The sequence below is a fragment of the Recurvomyces mirabilis genome (assembly GCF_035927965.1).
Source record: "Recurvomyces mirabilis strain CCFEE 5264 chromosome Unknown scaffold_14, whole genome shotgun sequence".
NCBI classification, from domain to species: Eukaryota; Fungi; Ascomycota; class Dothideomycetes; order Mycosphaerellales; family Teratosphaeriaceae; genus Recurvomyces; species Recurvomyces mirabilis.
Window position 1 is genome coordinate 247973 of NW_027041948.1, and position 17141 is coordinate 265113.

General features: G+C 52.2%; 8 protein-coding genes across 8 annotated transcripts; 3 read left to right on the plus strand and 5 right to left on the minus strand.

The window, feature by feature from the left end:
• Positions 1–166: 166 nt before the first annotated feature.
• Positions 167–3431, plus strand: LTS14_005735 (uncharacterized protein; the record flags this gene model as incomplete). Its single annotated transcript, XM_064838433.1, has 2 exons — positions 167–1415; positions 1816–3431. 2 exons carry the CDS (start codon positions 167–169, stop codon positions 3429–3431), a joined length of 2865 nt encoding a protein of 954 aa, XP_064693887.1.
• A 296-nt stretch (positions 3432–3727) lies between these two features.
• Positions 3728–4333, minus strand: LTS14_005736 (uncharacterized protein; the record flags this gene model as incomplete). Its single annotated transcript, XM_064838434.1, has 1 exon — positions 3728–4333. The coding sequence occupies one exon, from the start codon at positions 4331–4333 to the stop codon at positions 3728–3730; it is 606 nt and encodes a 201-aa protein (XP_064693888.1).
• A 158-nt stretch (positions 4334–4491) lies between these two features.
• On the minus strand, positions 4492–5895 carry LTS14_005737 (uncharacterized protein; the record flags this gene model as incomplete). The annotated part of the gene is made up of 2 exons (XM_064838435.1): positions 4492–5656; positions 5708–5895. The coding sequence occupies 2 exons, from the start codon at positions 5893–5895 to the stop codon at positions 4492–4494; spliced, it is 1353 nt and encodes a 450-aa protein (XP_064693889.1).
• Positions 5896–6303: 408 nt separating this feature from the next.
• On the plus strand, positions 6304–7000 carry YPT31 (Rab GTPase ypt31; the record flags this gene model as incomplete). The annotated part of the gene is made up of 3 exons (XM_064838436.1): positions 6304–6324; positions 6401–6884; positions 6942–7000. 3 exons carry the CDS (start codon positions 6304–6306, stop codon positions 6998–7000), a joined length of 564 nt encoding a protein of 187 aa, XP_064693890.1.
• A 548-nt stretch (positions 7001–7548) lies between these two features.
• On the minus strand, positions 7549–8702 carry LTS14_005739 (uncharacterized protein; the record flags this gene model as incomplete). Its single annotated transcript, XM_064838437.1, has 4 exons — positions 7549–7895; positions 7945–8036; positions 8085–8208; positions 8255–8702. The coding sequence occupies 4 exons, from the start codon at positions 8700–8702 to the stop codon at positions 7549–7551; spliced, it is 1011 nt and encodes a 336-aa protein (XP_064693891.1).
• Positions 8703–8843: 141 nt separating this feature from the next.
• On the minus strand, positions 8844–10643 carry LTS14_005740 (uncharacterized protein; the record flags this gene model as incomplete). Its single annotated transcript, XM_064838438.1, has 3 exons — positions 8844–9950; positions 9998–10050; positions 10100–10643. 3 exons carry the CDS (start codon positions 10641–10643, stop codon positions 8844–8846), a joined length of 1704 nt encoding a protein of 567 aa, XP_064693892.1.
• A 1868-nt stretch (positions 10644–12511) lies between these two features.
• LTS14_005741 (uncharacterized protein) lies at positions 12512–15157 on the plus strand (the record flags this gene model as incomplete). The annotated part of the gene is made up of 1 exon (XM_064838439.1): positions 12512–15157. One exon carries the CDS (start codon positions 12512–12514, stop codon positions 15155–15157), a length of 2646 nt encoding a protein of 881 aa, XP_064693893.1.
• Positions 15158–15532: 375 nt separating this feature from the next.
• Positions 15533–16909, minus strand: HGT3_2 (Ribulose bisphosphate carboxylase large chain; the record flags this gene model as incomplete). The annotated part of the gene is made up of 2 exons (XM_064838440.1): positions 15533–16603; positions 16655–16909. The coding sequence occupies 2 exons, from the start codon at positions 16907–16909 to the stop codon at positions 15533–15535; spliced, it is 1326 nt and encodes a 441-aa protein (XP_064693894.1).
• Positions 16910–17141: the final 232 nt, after the last annotated feature.

Genomic DNA, 17141 nt, shown 5'->3' on the forward strand with positions numbered 1-17141 from the left:
AGATTGACCTCGGTTGTGCCTTCCTAATGAGGTCATGGCCAATTCACGTCGCGGCGATCTCGCACGTGATCGTTCTGATCTCACAACTGAATGCCCTTGTCATCTTGTCGACGCATGTTGTTTTTACGTACTGTTCAGTTGCTTTCGGCTAGGCGTCCGGTGCAATATGGCGGCAGGTCTGGCGCCTGAGTTGCTATCGCAGACTCATACTATTCTCAAAGATCTTACCATTTCACCATATCCCGATCTCACGTCTCCAGAGGGTGTACCACGTCGAGCCTCAGTCGCCTTCGTCATACGCATCAAGCCATCCTATTCTCACTGGGCGACGAATACCAATAAGTTGGACAATCTGGACCTGTTCTTCGCACAACAATGGGTGCAACATGGCGAGCCTGAGATTCTGTTCATAAAACGTGCTTCACGGAAAGGAGATAGATGGACAAGCCATGTCGCACTACCAGGAGGCAAGCGCGATCCAACAGATAAAGATGACAAGGCGGCAGCAATACGAGAGACATGGGAGGAAGTCGGCCTGGATCTGGATAGTTATGGGATCGGGTGCGGGAATCTGCCACAAAGGCTTGTGACGACTCATTGGGGCAAGAAGCCGCTGATGGTGCTGTGCCCGTATGTTTTCCTGCTCACGACACATTCTGTACCGCCTCTCAAGCTCCAGCCGACCGAGGTCGCGGCAACACATTGGGTTCCATTACGGAGCTTACTGGCCCCTAGTCAACGGACAGTAGCATTCGAAGATGTGTCAAGCCGACTAGCGAACCAGGAAACTGGTGTGAAGAAGTGGATGCTCAGTCTAATACTGGGCAAGATGATGTTCGCTGCCATCAACCTTTTGCCCACAGAGTCTTTGCATTCGGCGGAAACGCCTGCGCCGGATGCTGTCGTACAGCTACAAGACAACCGACATTCTCCTCCGACATGGTCGTCCCGTGCTAAGGCTCTGTCAAGTCAAATATATCGCTCCGACATCTTCAATCAAAACCCTGCACCACCCAAAGAAGGCCCTCTGCTTCTCTGGGGTCTGACTTTAGGCGTCATCTCCGACTGGCTGGATCTAGTACCACCGCACAATGCCCTTACGCTGTGGACTTATCCGACTTTCACGCCCTTGGATGTGAGGTTCTGGGTGTGGCTCATGACTTATCGCTTTAAGGATCGCAAACGAGCGGAGTTACAAGCTGGTCACGCAGTGATGCACCGTCCATCATTTGGCGGTGCGAGCGAAAGCATGGCGAATAGTGCTGTCATGGTGGAAAGACCTGATGAGACTGGCTTTCATGGTCTGGGTACTGGTGTGGGAGATGTAAAGGGCAGGAAGGCTGCTGTCACTAGCATGCTCGAAGGGTGGGTCGATAGTCTTGCCGCTGTGTGTCTCCCGGATATCGCTGACCGAGGTAGGTACTACGATATCGTGCGACGAGCTGTAGGCTTTGCATTAGCGGGGAGGGCCAGTCTGCTGGCCATTGTACTATACATGGCTTTGAGACGATGGAGGATTAGACGATGAGGTATAGACGTCGTAGAGTAATGTACATCAATATATACCCATAGAGCAATTTTTGGAACATATCGTAGCAGCAATTCTCAACTTCACCCCATCGTCGGCTTCTGTCTTCCACATTCCAAATGCCGACAAAAGTGGAGCGTTCGCTTCGGCGATAGATCTACCGAGGAAAGCCATGTACCTCATGGATGGTGAGGATCTTCCACGTTCGCTCTCAATCACAGTATCGTATATCACAAGTTCTAACAGCGCGCAATTGGGTCATCATCGGAGTTAGCATCAACCATCAGCCTCGAACCGCATATATCTCCGGACGGTCACTATGGCAAAGACATATACATACGACGAAGTACAGCAGCATCGCTCCTCCGACTCATGCTGGGTGGTCCTATACGGTAACGTCTACGATGTCACCAAATTTCTCCCAAGTCATCCGGGCGGAAGCAAGATCATACTACAGCTAGCCGGCACAGAGGCAACAGAAGAATACGATCCGATACATCCTCCCGGAACGCTGGAAGACAGTCTATCCGCCGAAGCAAAATTGGGGCTATTCGATGCAAGCACACTACCCAGACAAGAGCTGTCACCAGAGCAAACAGGTACACCAGGCAAGAGTCCCGCACAAGAGCAAGCAGAGGAACTAGGTCCAGAGACATTAGACGAGTGTCTCAATTTAGACGATCTTGAGGCGTTGGCCACAAGAAAGATTAGCAGGAAAGCATGGGGATACTACTACTCTGCCGGCGACGATCTTATATCGAAGAAGAAGAACAACACAGTCTACTCACAAATCCTGATGCGACCACGAATATTCGTCGACTGCACACAATGCTCCACTGCCACCACGATTCTTGGCCAGAAAGTCTCAGTTCCATTCTTCGTCTCACCAGCTGCTATGGCAAGATTAGGCAATCCGGCAGGCGAACATGGCATAGCGCAGGCCTGCGGGACGTACGGTGCACTGCAGATCATATCAAACAATGCCTCTCAAACGCCCGAGCAGGTGGTGGAGGGGAGCAAGCCTGATCAAGTCTTTGGGTGGCAATTATACGTACAGAATGAGAGGAAGAAGAGCGAGGATATGCTCGCTCGGATTCACAAACTACCACAAATCAAGTTCATCTGTCTCACGCTGGATGCGCCTGTTCCGGGCAAGCGAGAGCATGACGAGCGGACGAGCAACGTCTCGTCGAATCTCGCTGTACGGAGTTCGGTGCAGCAAGGCTCCGCATCGAAGACTTCGCCACATCCGGAGCAGAAGAGCGGCCATGAGAAGACGGATCGCCTGGAGGAGAACATCGAGGCGGGAAATGCTGGGGACGGTGGCGTTGGGAAGGCTCTTTTTGCCGGCACTGCGCCGGATTTGACGTGGAAGACTACTTTGCCGTGGCTCGCAAAGCATACGCATCTGCCTATTGTGCTGAAGGGTCTGCAGACACACGAGGATGCGTATATTGCCTCTCTTTACGCGCCACAGGTTAAGGGTATTATTCTGTCGAATCATGGCGGTAGGGCTATGGATACTGCGCCACCTAGTATCCACACGTTACTTGAGATCAGGAAGTACTGCCCTGAAGTCCTGTCACGGTTGGAGGTCTTCGTGGACGGTGGTATAAAGCGAGGTACAGATATCGTGAAAGCACTCTGTCTTGGTGCCAAAGGCGTTGGTCTTGGCCGAGCGCCATTGTTCGGGCTCGGTGCTGGTGGTGTAGAAGGTGTGGAGAGGACGTTGGAAATATTGAAGGCGGAGGTGGAGACTGCGATGAGACTACTCGGAGTGGAGAAGGTGGAAGATCTGAAGCCGCATCATGTCAATGCCAGGACGGTGGAGAGGGACATATTTGATGGTGTGGAGGCACCGGCTCTGGAGAAGGCGGGTTTGTGGGTGAAGAGTAAATTGTGAATGGTGTATATAACAAGATTCTACCTATACTGCGAGCGATTTGCTCGAGACGACCAACACTGAACCACGATGTACACATGCGTTAGCACCATTACGATCTGCTCATACAACCCAATTATCATGCGATTCCAAGTGAAAATCAACCATGCCGGACACTTTTGCACGGTGACAGGGCAAAAGGGTGCAGCTAAACTTTCACGAACGCCGTGACAGTTCGAGCGTCATTCAAGCTTCGTGGGATGCCCATGGTCAAGTAGCCAAGGACAACTACATCGTGTAAGATCAGGTAGTGTTACTCACTGTGACAATGTCTCGAGCAAAAGCCCAAGCGCTCTGCGTACTTTCGCTCCCTCGTAGGCTCTGGTGCTGGTTTCAAGAGACGCACCCCACCACACGGCAGGAAACATCAGCGGCTGCGAGTTCCCAGTGTCCGCATGGTAGGTTGCACATATGCCCATACTCTTGCAGCACTCTAGCCACCTTTCCAGTCTTGGTTGATAACCATCCACATCGAACCTTCGGAAAACAAGGGTGATGTTGAGTCGAAGGAGTGGAGTTGGTCCCCACCTGAAGTAGCGCAGTGATCGTGCGAACTGAGCGTAGAGTATGAGGTTGCCGAAGTGCATGTCCAGTACCGTCACCTTGATTGGCTTGCCCACTAGCATTTGTGGCGGAGGCGGCGGATACTTGGGTAGCATGTCCTGGACTTCACGGCGAAGCTTGCTGTTCGTTGCGATCAAGGCTGTTGGAGACATGAACAGCTTCGCTGGCGTGAGAGTTCGCCAATCTGCAGGTGGCATGTGTGTTTTCAGGCGGAGCTGATAGCCGCTGAGTATGTACTCGTAGATCATGCAGCGAAGCTCAGGTGGCGGCCCAAGCAGTCGTGGTGATGAGGTCGCCATCGTGATGCCTGTGGTGAAGTTCTTGCAACGGGCAGAGAGAAGGAGATGGGTGCGGTTGATGGCCTCCAAAAATTCCGACCCAAAGATGTCGGCATTGTTGGGTTTAGCCTCATGTCGTGAGACTATGTCGTAGCACTCTGGTACAACGAAGCGAGTGCTCAGTCACCGTTCGTCTTCTCGCTAATATCTGCCGGTACCGTACTCTGACAGCCAGGGCAGTTATGCACAACCTCGTGGCAGAAGACATCACAGTCAATGCAAAAGTGATCTCCGCACGCCTCACACTCGTACCTGCTACTCTCCGATGCACCTTCTGCTCTCTTCGTCTTCGCAGCACCTTGGTCGTGCTCAGTACCATTTGCCACTTCATGCTGCTTAGGTACAGCTGGGAAAGAAGATAGACAGCCATAACATTGTGTGGTGCCTTTCGTTCGTGCTCGACTCCATGAGACTTCACTCCAGTTCCGTAGTGGAAATAGATGGTGATACGACCTCGCCAGATGCGTTGAGAGGATCAACGTCAGATCGCACGTTGGACAAGTAGCAGGTAAATTGCAGACCTTAGCCTTGCACCGACTGCAAAGATATCCGCCCCGTGTCAGGTTCCCATGACAAGCACAAAGTGTGGCTTTCTCCTCCACAATCCTGGATGGGAACCCCATCATTAGTAGAGCAGACTGATTCTTGCCTTGAGTGTCCGAGGAGTCAGCGTCCGTAACACGAAGGACGGGAGGAGTGGTAATGGCCATGAGTTGCTGCTTGTAATCTACTTCGTCAATCGCCACATCGTAGTAGTTCTCATCGCCCCCATTTGTTTTGCGGCAGATCTCAGCACAGATGTGCATTTGAGCGGCTAGACCAATTATCCGGACTCGTATGCGATCCCGGATGCAGGCTTTGATCGTGTCGTGGATGTCGCCTGGGTCGGAGGAAAGGAGTGCACCGAGGATGATCACTACCTCACGTGTTCCGTGGGAGGGCGTGTGGTATAGTGCTGCTCGGGCCATGTCTAGGGCATTCTGCAGAGAAGGGTTGCCTTTAGGTTCAGTACCACGAAGGATTTTCAGCGCCGAGATGTGGTCGTTGGGGTTGCCTGACATATCGCTAACTCGGATTGCTAGGCCTTCTCTCATGCCGAGGATGCCTAATTGGGAGATCGGGTTCTGCTCGAAGAACTCGCGCACGAACATGATGGTGTACTTGATGGTTAGCAAGTGACGAGTGGGTCGCAGGTCCTTCTCGTTCATGGCCGTGGATAAGTCCAGAACCAGAAGTGTATGTCGGATAATTCCTCGCTGGAGGGGCGTCGTGTCCTTGAGCAGCCTGCTTCATCATTAGTACCGTTTTAGAGAATCAAGAAAGTAGGTGGCAGACCTCTTCCGCTTGCCTGCTTCCTCAAGCCCACCTAACACTCCCTCAATACTACCATCTGCCCCTTCTTGAAGCTCCCAATTGCGATTAGCTGCCTCCTCCCATCTTGCCTGGACTCGGTCCTTTGGTCGCGACACCATCGACCTTTTCCCACTCCGAACATCATCCTCGTCGTTGTCTGAGTCTGCCATATCTAATATCTGCTCATGAAACGGAGCAAGGAAGTGATGCCGGCGAGAAACAGCAGCTCGACATTCAGTCTGTCAAACAAGATTAGAATTATTTGAGTCAGCTCCTCGCCACGCCACCTCGACGCAAAGGTATTGACTGTAGGCGGATGTCACATGGTCTCATGTGCTACTGCCCTTCGCCACGAGGGAAGGAGCGAGACTAGCGCGGAATAAAGAGGCTAGCGCGTGAGCAAACGCCAAGAGGACCCTCGTCCAGCAAGGCGGCATGTGGTTACCACTTCTCCCTATCAATCATAACCGATACATCCAGCAAACGCACTGACTACCTACACACCCCGCCGTGGCCGTTGAATCGTCGCAACACGTATACATCCTCGCCTCCAATCATACAATAACTGCGCTGCCAACATGGCGAACGATGAGTACGACGTATGCCTACCTACCGCCTACTCTACTACCACCCCACCATATCACATGCTAATGTATACACTCTCCTCACTCACAGTACCTCTTCAAAGTTGTCCTGATCGGCGACTCCGGCGTCGGCAAATCCAACCTCCTCTCGCGTTTCACCCGCAACGAGTTCAACCTCGACAGCAAATCAACCATCGGTGTCGAATTCGCAACCCGCAGCATCCAAGTCGACGCCAAGACCATCAAAGCCCAGATCTGGGATACCGCGGGTCAAGAACGCTACCGCGCCATTACTTCAGCCTACTACCGTGGTGCTGTCGGAGCCCTCCTCGTCTACGATATCAGCAAGCACCAGACGTACGAGAATGTGACGAGGTGGCTGAAGGAGCTGAGAGATCATGCGGATACGAATATTGTGATCATGTTGGTGGGCAACAAGAGTGATTTGAGGCATTTGAGGGCGGTGCCGACTGAGGAGGCCAAGGAGTTTGCGAGTCAGCACAGTTTGAGCTTCATTGAGACGTCGGCTTTGGATGCGAGTAATGTTGAGCTGGCGTTCCAAAATGAGTTGACTGGTATGGATGACTTGTGGGAGTATGATGGATCCATTGAATGCTAATCGCGTGCTACAGAGATCTACCGCATTGTCTCGAGCAAGGCGCTCGACCAGGGTATGTGCACCCTGATGTAGTGCAGAGGACAAGGCTGACCTTCCCAGGCGAACCATCCCAAGGACCAGGCGCAGGGCAGAGCATCCCACTCGGCCCATCTCACCCCCCCGGCGATGCGACAAAGAAGGGGCAGTGCTGTTAACTTCGACGCGACATGATTTCTGTGCACTGAGGAAATGGCATTTACGCGAACCATGCGATGCGAGTAGTGCATTCTGTGGCTACGTATGCAGGTGGCAACATGAGTAGTGGGCGTTTGAGGCGTAGACGTCCTCGCGAATACCAGCAGATTTTGTTGAGGTTTTGCGAGGCGCGGTGTTGCAGGCAGCATATGATGAAATACGCCAGACTTCAGTTCAATGTCATTTCCCCTTCTCAGTCAAGATCTTGATTAGGTCATGGAAGTACAAGAGCTATTCTGTGTCGCAGTCGTAGCCCCTACCTGGGTTCTGAGTATCGTAAATCATGAAGCATATGCAGCCATTCCTAGTCGCGAGACTCCAGGCCCCAAGCTCACAGCAACCAGTGCCACGAGAGTATACCGCCAAGCCTTCCTTACTCACACTCTTCACATGTTCTCGGCCTTGATCTCGTACTTCGCCTTGACCTGCTCCAAAGTCTTGACTGCCTCCTTGTACGACTTCTCCAGAGCTGGTAACACTTTCATCAAATCCTGACGTGCGCGCTTCTCCCTTGGATCCTCCACGGTCTTGTCGATTAATCTGTCGAAGGAGCCGTAGAGGCTCTCGAAGATAGCTGTGGTCTTGTCCTTGATGGTAGCCCGAACGTGCTTCTCGTCATTCTTGCGCAAAGCCTTGGCCAGCCGATGCTCGACTGTGATGAAAGGAGAGTCTTTCAACTTCTTCGAAAGGTGCGTCTCGATTTTGTCCATGGAGCGTTTGGTCACACCAGCGCCTGCGATATGTCAGTCCTCCTATGCTGTAGGGGGGCCTGGGCCTAATACCGCTATCGAGCTTGCAGTTCCTGTAGACCGGTGTGATGGATCGGGAGAAGTAGTTTGCATCGCTGTCGTGGGTCGCATCCATTTTGATATTCCTGTAGAGATTAGCTCTGAATGTCAGGATCATCGGGCAACTCTCTTACCGAAGACCCTGGGAATAAGGGTACATGTCGCTCCGGAAGATGTTGTTGAGAGCACTGATTTGTGCCTCGACCAGTTCCTCGAGACGATCGACTGGTAGCGCCGCCATACTAGATGGATGGTCTCCTGTTCGATTGTTAGTAATACCTCAAAAGCTCTTTGAAGTACTTACTTGACATTGCGGGCAGGATGGCACGCATATCCCTTGCGAGTGCATCGTTCAACTGCTCCGTGATGGCAGCCTTACTACTCTCGAATTCCTCCCAATGCTCGCTGATGAAGTTGGTGATACCCTTGATGAACTGTTCGTTCCAGGACTCTTTTGGGCAGAGCTGAGTAGAATGGTTGCCGTTCCTTCGGATAAAAGCTCGCAATGTCGATGAGTGCTTCTGACGCTTCTTGGTAAGGATGTCCAAAGCAGTCTGGCGGGTCGATGTCCACCGCTGGCGCAGCGGACCAGTAAGGAAACTGTCAATACCGTTGTCAAAGGCTGTCACACGAGCATCAAGACGGCCGTCGAGCTTATCTAGAGGCATCTTGGCAAGCAGGATGAGAGTACGGCGGCGGTCTATGGTGGTGGTCTTGACCCACAACTGCAAGTTCTTCAAGAAGACCAGCATATCGATTTGGCAGTAAGTCTCCAGAGTTTGCAGTGGACCAGGGGCAGCTAGCTCGAGTGCACAATTGCGTAGAGCGGGCACCCCTGTGGACTTTGGGCTTAGGTAGTTGTTGCCTGCCGAGCGGCCGCTCTTGATCGCCTCCTAATGCATATTGGAGATGCAATGGACTGCGAGCGTCATGCCGTTGGGCAGATAATCCTCAAACCCAAGCTGCAGTTCCTGTGTAACGTACTCGTTGCGGGCTTTGACGATGTGTTCGGTCTGTTGGAGCTCTAGTGCCTTGAGCTTTTGCTCCATGTTCTCGACCTGATCGCGCTTCTGATCTGTAAGTCGCATCTGGTCTTTGGTGCGTCGCTTGTCCCTCCTTTCGCGCCTGACTTCACTCGCAAGCGCATTCGCAGCTTTGGTCAACGCTTTCATCTCGAGGGTCGCTTCAGCGTAAGGTTGCATGTCTATGCCGCCGTCTCGAAGCTCCCGGTACAATCTCGTATCGATGTCCGCATCAGAGTGTGTGCAGATGATCATGATCCGGCCGCGGAACAGCTTGCCATAGCGTTGCACGATACCGAAGATCAGATTGTCGTCAATCACGCGGCTGATCGGCGCGACTGCCCAAATCCAATCACACGTCTTGATATACTTGCTGCAGAGCTCGTGGCGAGAAGAAAGACTGTCACTCAGGCCAGGTAGGTCGATGAGAGTGAGCTGGTCCAGAACACGGGATCCCTCTACACCAATGAATACTTGTTTTACCAAAGGCCACAATGTGGCCTCCTTGTTGCTCGACTTGGAACCGATGAGTGGGTCAATCAGCTCGCGGAGTCTACTCCTTGTAGACGCTTCCACTTTGTCTGAGTACCGGTGATTAACATATGGCTTATTCTTGACCTTGTCGTCACAAGATTTGACCATGAGATCGATGACAGTGGTATTATGCTGGGCATAGCACGTATCCAGGAAAGACTTGGCAGTCTGACGGGAGCTGAACTCTTTCCAGTCGCGAAACAGGATCTGGAAGATCATAAGAGCATTTTTCGCACGACGATCGAACATCTGGCGTGTCTCTTGGTCCCAGTCATCATCGGCTTCGTGGTAGAATGTGTTGTAGTGCTCGATGTACTCCTCGAGGAGTCGCCGAATAGCTCGCACCCCGAAGTAACGAATGATGGCTGCATACTTCTTAGTCTGGTCTGCAAAAGGTCCACTGTACTCGGTGGGAACACAGGTGCAGCTTTGGCCACCAGCGAGCTATGAAACGTCAGTACCTGGCGTGTTAGAGAGAGCGACAGACATACGGATTTTGCCAGCTCAGGAATGTCCGTAAGCGCGTTGAGAGTGGAGCTCTTGCCTAAAGTCTGTCAGCGAGAATTTTGAGATGAGCAATGGAGGACTCGTACCGACGCCAGCGTTGCCAATCAATGCAATTCTTGGTTTTTTCGACTTGGGGACGTGTGCAAGCTCGCCTGCTGCTGCTATGTGTGTTTGCAAGTGCACAAGATCGCACTTGTGCGGGAGCAGGATGTCGAGAACCTTTTGCGGTATTTCGGCGAGTGAATTTTTGATAGCTGGAACCTTGTCGTCGTAGATGGCACGACTCGGGAACTTCTCGCTAACTTCCGTATAGGTAATACGATCATGGTTGTCCAGCATACCGAGAGCATCCTCGTCAAACACGTCCTCTTCGACCATATCACCAGCCATGCTGTCGTTCTCCTCGTCGAAGACAGTACCATAAGGCACAAGACTCATGTTGTTGTCCTCGGGGATAAACAAGCTGTCGTCAACATCCGCGTTGCCATCGATATTTCCATTGCCGGCGCCAGGCTCACTTGCATCATCACTGCTGCCATCTTCCAGGTCATCGTTACGCTTACGCTTTCCCAGCAACGTTTGGGAGAGCTGTGAGTCATCAACACCAGGCCCTAGTTCTCCAGAGGCCATGATGGTCGTGGGGTCGTGGAGTGGTGTTAGCAAATCCAGTGTCTAGGCGTGAGAGTACTATGAGGAACCTAAGTAGGAAAAGAGCTCAGAGGAAATGTTGTGGAAGTAGATCAAAAGGTATTGTAGGTGGAAGGTATGATGGTGGGAGGGAGGCTGGTAGATATAACAGAGCTTGGGGCTACTTGACCTTGTGATCAAGGCACGGGAGGGGCCGAGTGAAGTTATGCGAGCTGTGATGGTGTCGAGTGAGACAAGAGCGATGTACTGGAGATTCGGAATCCGACAACATATGTGCTTGACAGTATAGTCGTTCCGACCTTGATTCTCCAGATGCTCATTAGGGGCCAGCTGACTGAGCATATTGTCACCAGATCAAATGATGTTGTATCACGGGAGATAAGAACTTACTCTTCCATGATGTTGGGACTCACCGCGCGCGAGCTTGCCACTGTGACCAATGTTCGCTGGGCATGGCAAGGAGATGTAGAGAAAGAAGTGAAGTGAAGAGGAGCACACAATCGGCCCGGAGCATAGATTATCCGAGATCACATAGCGATTGTCTTCAGCATGTGATAGTCACTGCAAGTCTACGGCACTCACGCGACCAATTTCATGGAGTCTGACCTCATACATCAACATTCTTAGGGCTCCGAAACATGGCATAGTGCTCTCTCAATATATCCGGATACGTTAGGAGGACTACAGCACCGCTCGCAGGAGGCGGAAACCCCGTGAGAGGAAGCAGTATTGGCAAGATGGTACGCTTCGTCGAAGATAGAATGAAGGATCTCGCTGATCTAGCTCAGTATTGTCTCCGGGTTTGGCTGCCCTTGCTGGTCTTCATGACTGGCGCTTCACCAGTCTACATCATCCTTTTCTTGACGGGAGCATATGTAAGACGTCCACCTCAATCAAGTTTTACTGCTGTACTGACCGTCGTTCACAGGCACTCCAACGACCATGCATGTACTGCTCCGCTCTCCTCATCCTCATAGTATTCTCCCTCTTCGACTTCAAAGCCGACTGGTTTGAACCACGATGGCGACCTTCAATCGAGCAAACACTTTCCGCCAGCGAAACATTATCTTCACTCGTCAGCGGGAATGGAACGATCACGGATGCAGTGCTGGAGACGGCAAGTCTAGCAGTCTCTGCGATAAATGGGACGGGCGGATCATTAGCAAGTGCCGCGATCGATGGAGTGAAACGGCGCATGGGTGGTGAGACGGTCAGCGTGAACGCGAGTAAGAGCGGGTTCGCATGGCTCAAAGGCATACTGGAAACGAGACAGATACGGCTGCCTTGTGTCGATGTTATTATACGACTGTAAAGCTGGGCATCATGAGAATAATGGAGTTGGCGTAAAGGCCATGGAGAGCGTTTCACTAGAATCAGGTACGCTTGGACGACGTACAGCAGGACGCCGAAGTCTCTCTCTTGAGGCAGCACCATTCATCGATTCTCCTGCGGTTTCTGTATCCTATGACAATGCCTTCGACCGTCACGTGCTCACCTGTTAATTTTGTGGAGTCGGCAGGCTCGAGCTTAGTCTCATTTGTCCCTGCGTCAGCGTACATCGTGCGTTCATACTCGTGCTCTTCATCACGTCTCCCATGTCCTTATCCCCGAGGCTCTCACATGTTGTACAAGCCTCTTCGCATTGCACAGCACTGGTGGGGCGAGCAAGAATAGCGGGGCAACCACTGCGTAGCTCCTTCCTTTTTAAGGCATCTCGCATTCACCTCACGCACTCTCCAGCTATATCTACCTGCAGTAGCCGCAGCAGACCCAAGGTAAGGCTCACTCCTGTACAAAAACAGCTACAACTTCGATATTGCTCCAGCGAAGCATCCAGCACACTCGTCAAGATGGCGTCCGACCGCGACATTCTCCCGACGGATGTCAAGCCGATTCACTACGCCATTTCTCTGTTCGATCTACAGTTTGGTGGTGATTGGAAGTATAGCGGGAAGGTGGACATAGATCTCGAGGTCAAGAACTCGACAAAGAGCATTACACTCAATACCCTGAATGTCAAGGTGCACTCAGCAGAAGTGTTGTCAGAAGCTGGCAAGACTGCATCTTCGGTGAAGGCCTCCAAGATCTCATACAACGAGAAAGCTCATCAATGTACGCTCGGCTTTGATCAAGCGATATCGGGGTCACCCAAGGCAGTCTTGTCGATCAAGTTCGAGGGCGTCATCAACGATCAGATGGCTGGCATGAGCCGTGCTGTCTACAAGCCGACCGCAGAGCCTTCGAAGAGCACTGTGAAGGTGGACGACAAGTACTACATGTTCAGCACACAATTCGAAGCCACGGATGCTCGGCAAGCATTTCCTTGCTTCGACGAGCCCAACTTGAAGGCCACCTTCGATTTCGAGATGGAGATACCCGAAGGCCAGACTGCTCTCAGCAACATGCCGGTCAAGGAGACCAAGAAGAGTAAGCGTGACGGCTTTCAGGTCGTGACTTTCGAAACAACGCCGAAGATGAGCACGTATCTGCTAGCATGGGCCTTTGGCGACTTCGAGTACGTGGAAGACTTCACGAAACGAAAGTACAACGGCAAGAACCTTCCAGTCCGTGTATACACCACAAAAGGTCTGAAGGAGCAAGGGAGGCTGGCTCTGGAGGCAGCTCATCGGATCATCGACCTTTACTCGGAGAAGTTCCAGATCGACTACCCGCTACCAAAGGCCGACCTGCTCGCTGTTCATGAGTTTGCGATGGGTGCCATGGAGAACTGGGGTCTGGTAACATATCGATCAACAGCTGTCCTGTTTGATGAGTATGCCAGTGATCAGAAGTACAAGAATCGTGTGGTCTACGTTGTAGCGCATGAGCTTGCTCATCAATGGTTTGGCAATTTAGTCACCATGGATTGGTGGAACGAATTATGGTTGAACGAGGGTTTTGCGACATGGGTGGGATGGTATGCTGTGGATCACTTACATCCTGAATGGAACGTCTGGGGCCAGTTCGTGGGCGATGCAGTGCAAACAGCGTTCGGTCTTGATGGTCTCAGGACTTCGCATCCTATCGAAGTGCCCGTTCGAGATGCGCTCGAGGTCAATCAGATCTTTGACGCCATTTCATACTCGAAGGGAAGCTCGGTTATCCGTATGCTTGCGTCGCATCTTGGTGTCGAGGTATTCTTGCAAGGTGTCGCCGACTATCTCAAGGCACATCAATACAGCAACGCCACGACGAACGATCTTTGGGCTGCAGTCAGCAAGGCTTCCGGCCAGGATATCAAGTCTGTCATGGACCCGTGGATCAGGAAAATCGGCTTCCCAGTCATCACAGTAGCGGAAGAGCCAGGACAGATCTCCGTCAGGCAAAGTCGCTTCTTGTCGGCTGGTGAAGTCAGGTCGGAGGAGGACGAGACTACATGGTGGATACCTCTCGGCCTCAAGACTGGTCCACAAGCTACTGATGCCAAGCGCGAGCCATTGCTGGAGAAGCAAGATACTTATCGGGACCTCGATACAACCTTTTACAAGATCAATAGCGACCAGACGGCATTTTATCGCACCAACTACCCGCCACAGCGTTTGATCGAGCTCAGCAAAAGTCTTGATAAGCTGACAGTACAAGACAAGATCGGTCTCGTTGGTGATGCAGCAGCCATGGCACTCGCAGGCGAAGGCACGACGGCCGCGGTCTTGTCGTTCATGGAAGGTTTCGCTGCCGAGCGCAACTATTTGGTCTGGTCTGAAGTCCTCTCTAGCCTAGGCAAGATCAGGTCGACCTTCGGGGAGGATGAGAAGGTGGCCGCTGGTCTGCGAGCGTACTCGCTGAAGCTCGTCACCGCAGCGACCGAAGATGTTGGCTGGGATAAGAAGCCAGACGAGGATTGGTTGACTGGCCAGCTCCGGACTCTCCTGCTGCGAACGGCCGGCTCATTAGGCCACGAGACTGTCGTCAAGAAAGCGCATGAGCAGTTTGAGAGTTTCAAGGCTGGTGATAAGAAAGCTATTGATCCATCGCTGCGTAGCTCAGTCTTCCAGACTGTCATCAGGACTGGTGGAGCTCAAGCCTACCACGATGTGCAGGACGAGTATCTCCACACCACTTCCGTCGATGGCAAGGAGATTGCTCTCACAGCCATGGGCAAAGTGCAGACCAGGGATCTAGCCAAAGAATACCTGGACTGGGCTTTCGCAGGCAACGTAGCCACGCAAGATATCCACACCCCTGGCTCGTCGCTCGGAAACAACAGCAAAGTAAACATCGCCGTATGGGAGTATGTGAAAGCGAACTGGGACATGCTGTCGCAGAAGCTTGGTGTCGGTGTAGTCAAGGAGCGTTTCTTGCGCACGGGCTTGAAGCATTACGCTAGCTTCGAAGTTGAAAAGGATATCCAGGACTTTTTCAAGGATAAGGATACGGGAGGGTTCGATCGTGGTTTGGCTGTGGTCAGCGATACTATCAAGGGCCAAGCTAAGTACAAGGAGAGGGACTCTGCGATCGTGAAGGAGTGGTTGAGTGCGCATGGGTATATGAAGTGAAGTGGGAGGAAGGAAGGCGCAACGAATTTGAGCCCGTGAATGTCGCGCATTCGATCCAAGATCTGGTCATGGAGCTCACACAATCTGGCGACACGAATCCGAACGGAATCGTCGCGATGGAGTCGAAGCTCGGCTGCAATGGCCAAGATAGTCCCGGAGATCGAACGTGGTCTGTGAGCTACCATACAGGACTCGAGCACCAGAAACTCGACGCCGAATGCTAGCGTGGCTTGCAAAGCAGCCAATCAGACGAGAGGGTCATTACGATCACAAAGAATTACATCTACTGCTTACAGCTACTGTACAATATAGTCTACACCTATATTCCTCTAACCTCATTATCCAACACATCCTTTATGATCTAATCCCAGCATCTCACAGCCACTCCACAGGCTTCTTGAGCACATTGACCAACCTCTCCTCCCGACTCCCCTTCTCAGGCTCATGCTGGTATTGCCACCTCGCCGTCAGCGGCAGACTCATCAAGATACTCTCGATTCTCGCACCCGGAGTATTGAGCCCGAACGCAGTGCCTCTATCATGTACAAGATTGAACTCCACATACCGCCCTCTTCGTAGCTGTTGCCATTGCTTTTCCTTTTCCGTGTACGGCATTTCCTTTCGCTTTTGGATGATTGGTAGATATGAGGGTAGGAAAGCTCCTAAACAGCCTTGGATGAAAGCGAACAAGGATTCCTGATCCTTCTCCGTATCGTCCAGATCATCGAAGAAGATCCCTCCCACTCCTCTCGTCTCGTTTCGATGTTTGACATAGAAGTACTCATCACACCACTTCTTGAACCGTGCATAATAGTCTTTGTCATGCGCATCGCAAGCCTCCTTGATCCCACGATGGAAGTGTATGACATCCTCGTCGAAGAGGTAACTCGGCGTTAGATCGGTACCGCCACCGAACCACCATGCATTCGTGCTCCCGTCTTTATTCGCCGTCTCGAAGTATCGGTAATTCAGATGTACGGTCGGCGCCATAGGATTGACAGGATGCAACACCAGACTCAAACCCGCCGCAAAGAACTCCAAACTCTCCACATCCGGGTCAAGAGCTTTATGATTAACTCTCATCTGACTGATCGCCGCTCTCGGCAGTGTGCCGTAAACCACACTCGTATTCACGCCCGCTTTCTCAAATACGTTCCCGTCTTGAAGGACACAGCTAATTCCACCGCCGCCATTAGGTCGGTCCCATTTGTCTATCTGGAAGGGTGTGCCGTCGAGGGTTTCAAGGGTGCGGACGATGTCCTGTTGATTCTCTTTAATGAATGCCTCCATGCGCAGACGCATTGGAGAGGTGGCGGAGATGCCGGATTCGCGCTTACTTAGGTTGTCTCGCTCTGCTATGCTTGGGCTGTCTAGTTGGAGGCCGCTGCGGGGTGGTGGTTGCTGGGAGGGGTCGGCGGAAGGAGGAGGTGGTCTGTCACCAGTAGCCTTATATGTGAGTTAGTCCATGCCGAGAAGGCCGTACTGGAGGTGCGATACCATCGAGTATATTAATGCGCTGAGAAACACGACTCCGACTGCGACTCTTGTCTTAGGCGCAACGACTTTGCTTGGTCCTGGCATGCCGGGCGGCGTTGGTGGCCTTGAACCATCTGACACCCATCGTCGTTGTGTCTTGCTGAATTGTCGTGTGCGCTGCTTGACTGGGCGCTGCTTAACAGCATCAATGGCAATTGGTCGTCGGCGGCAGCATTGTATTGTGTGCTCCAAAGCTGCTCTGTATGGTGTCGACATTGTCGATGGTCAAGAAATCTGGCGGAGTCTGATTGATCAGTTCTATTTGGATCATAGAATTGTTGCTTCTGCTGCTGCCCATGGGTGAATGGATCGCGTGTAGAGAGCTTGATAAATTATGTCATGCCATTCTACTCCCCACGAGATCACCTGACTCGGTACTTAGAAATGTTACACCACCGTGCGGTCCATGCGGGCTCCGCAAAGCGTATCTTCAAGCGAAGTTCGAGAC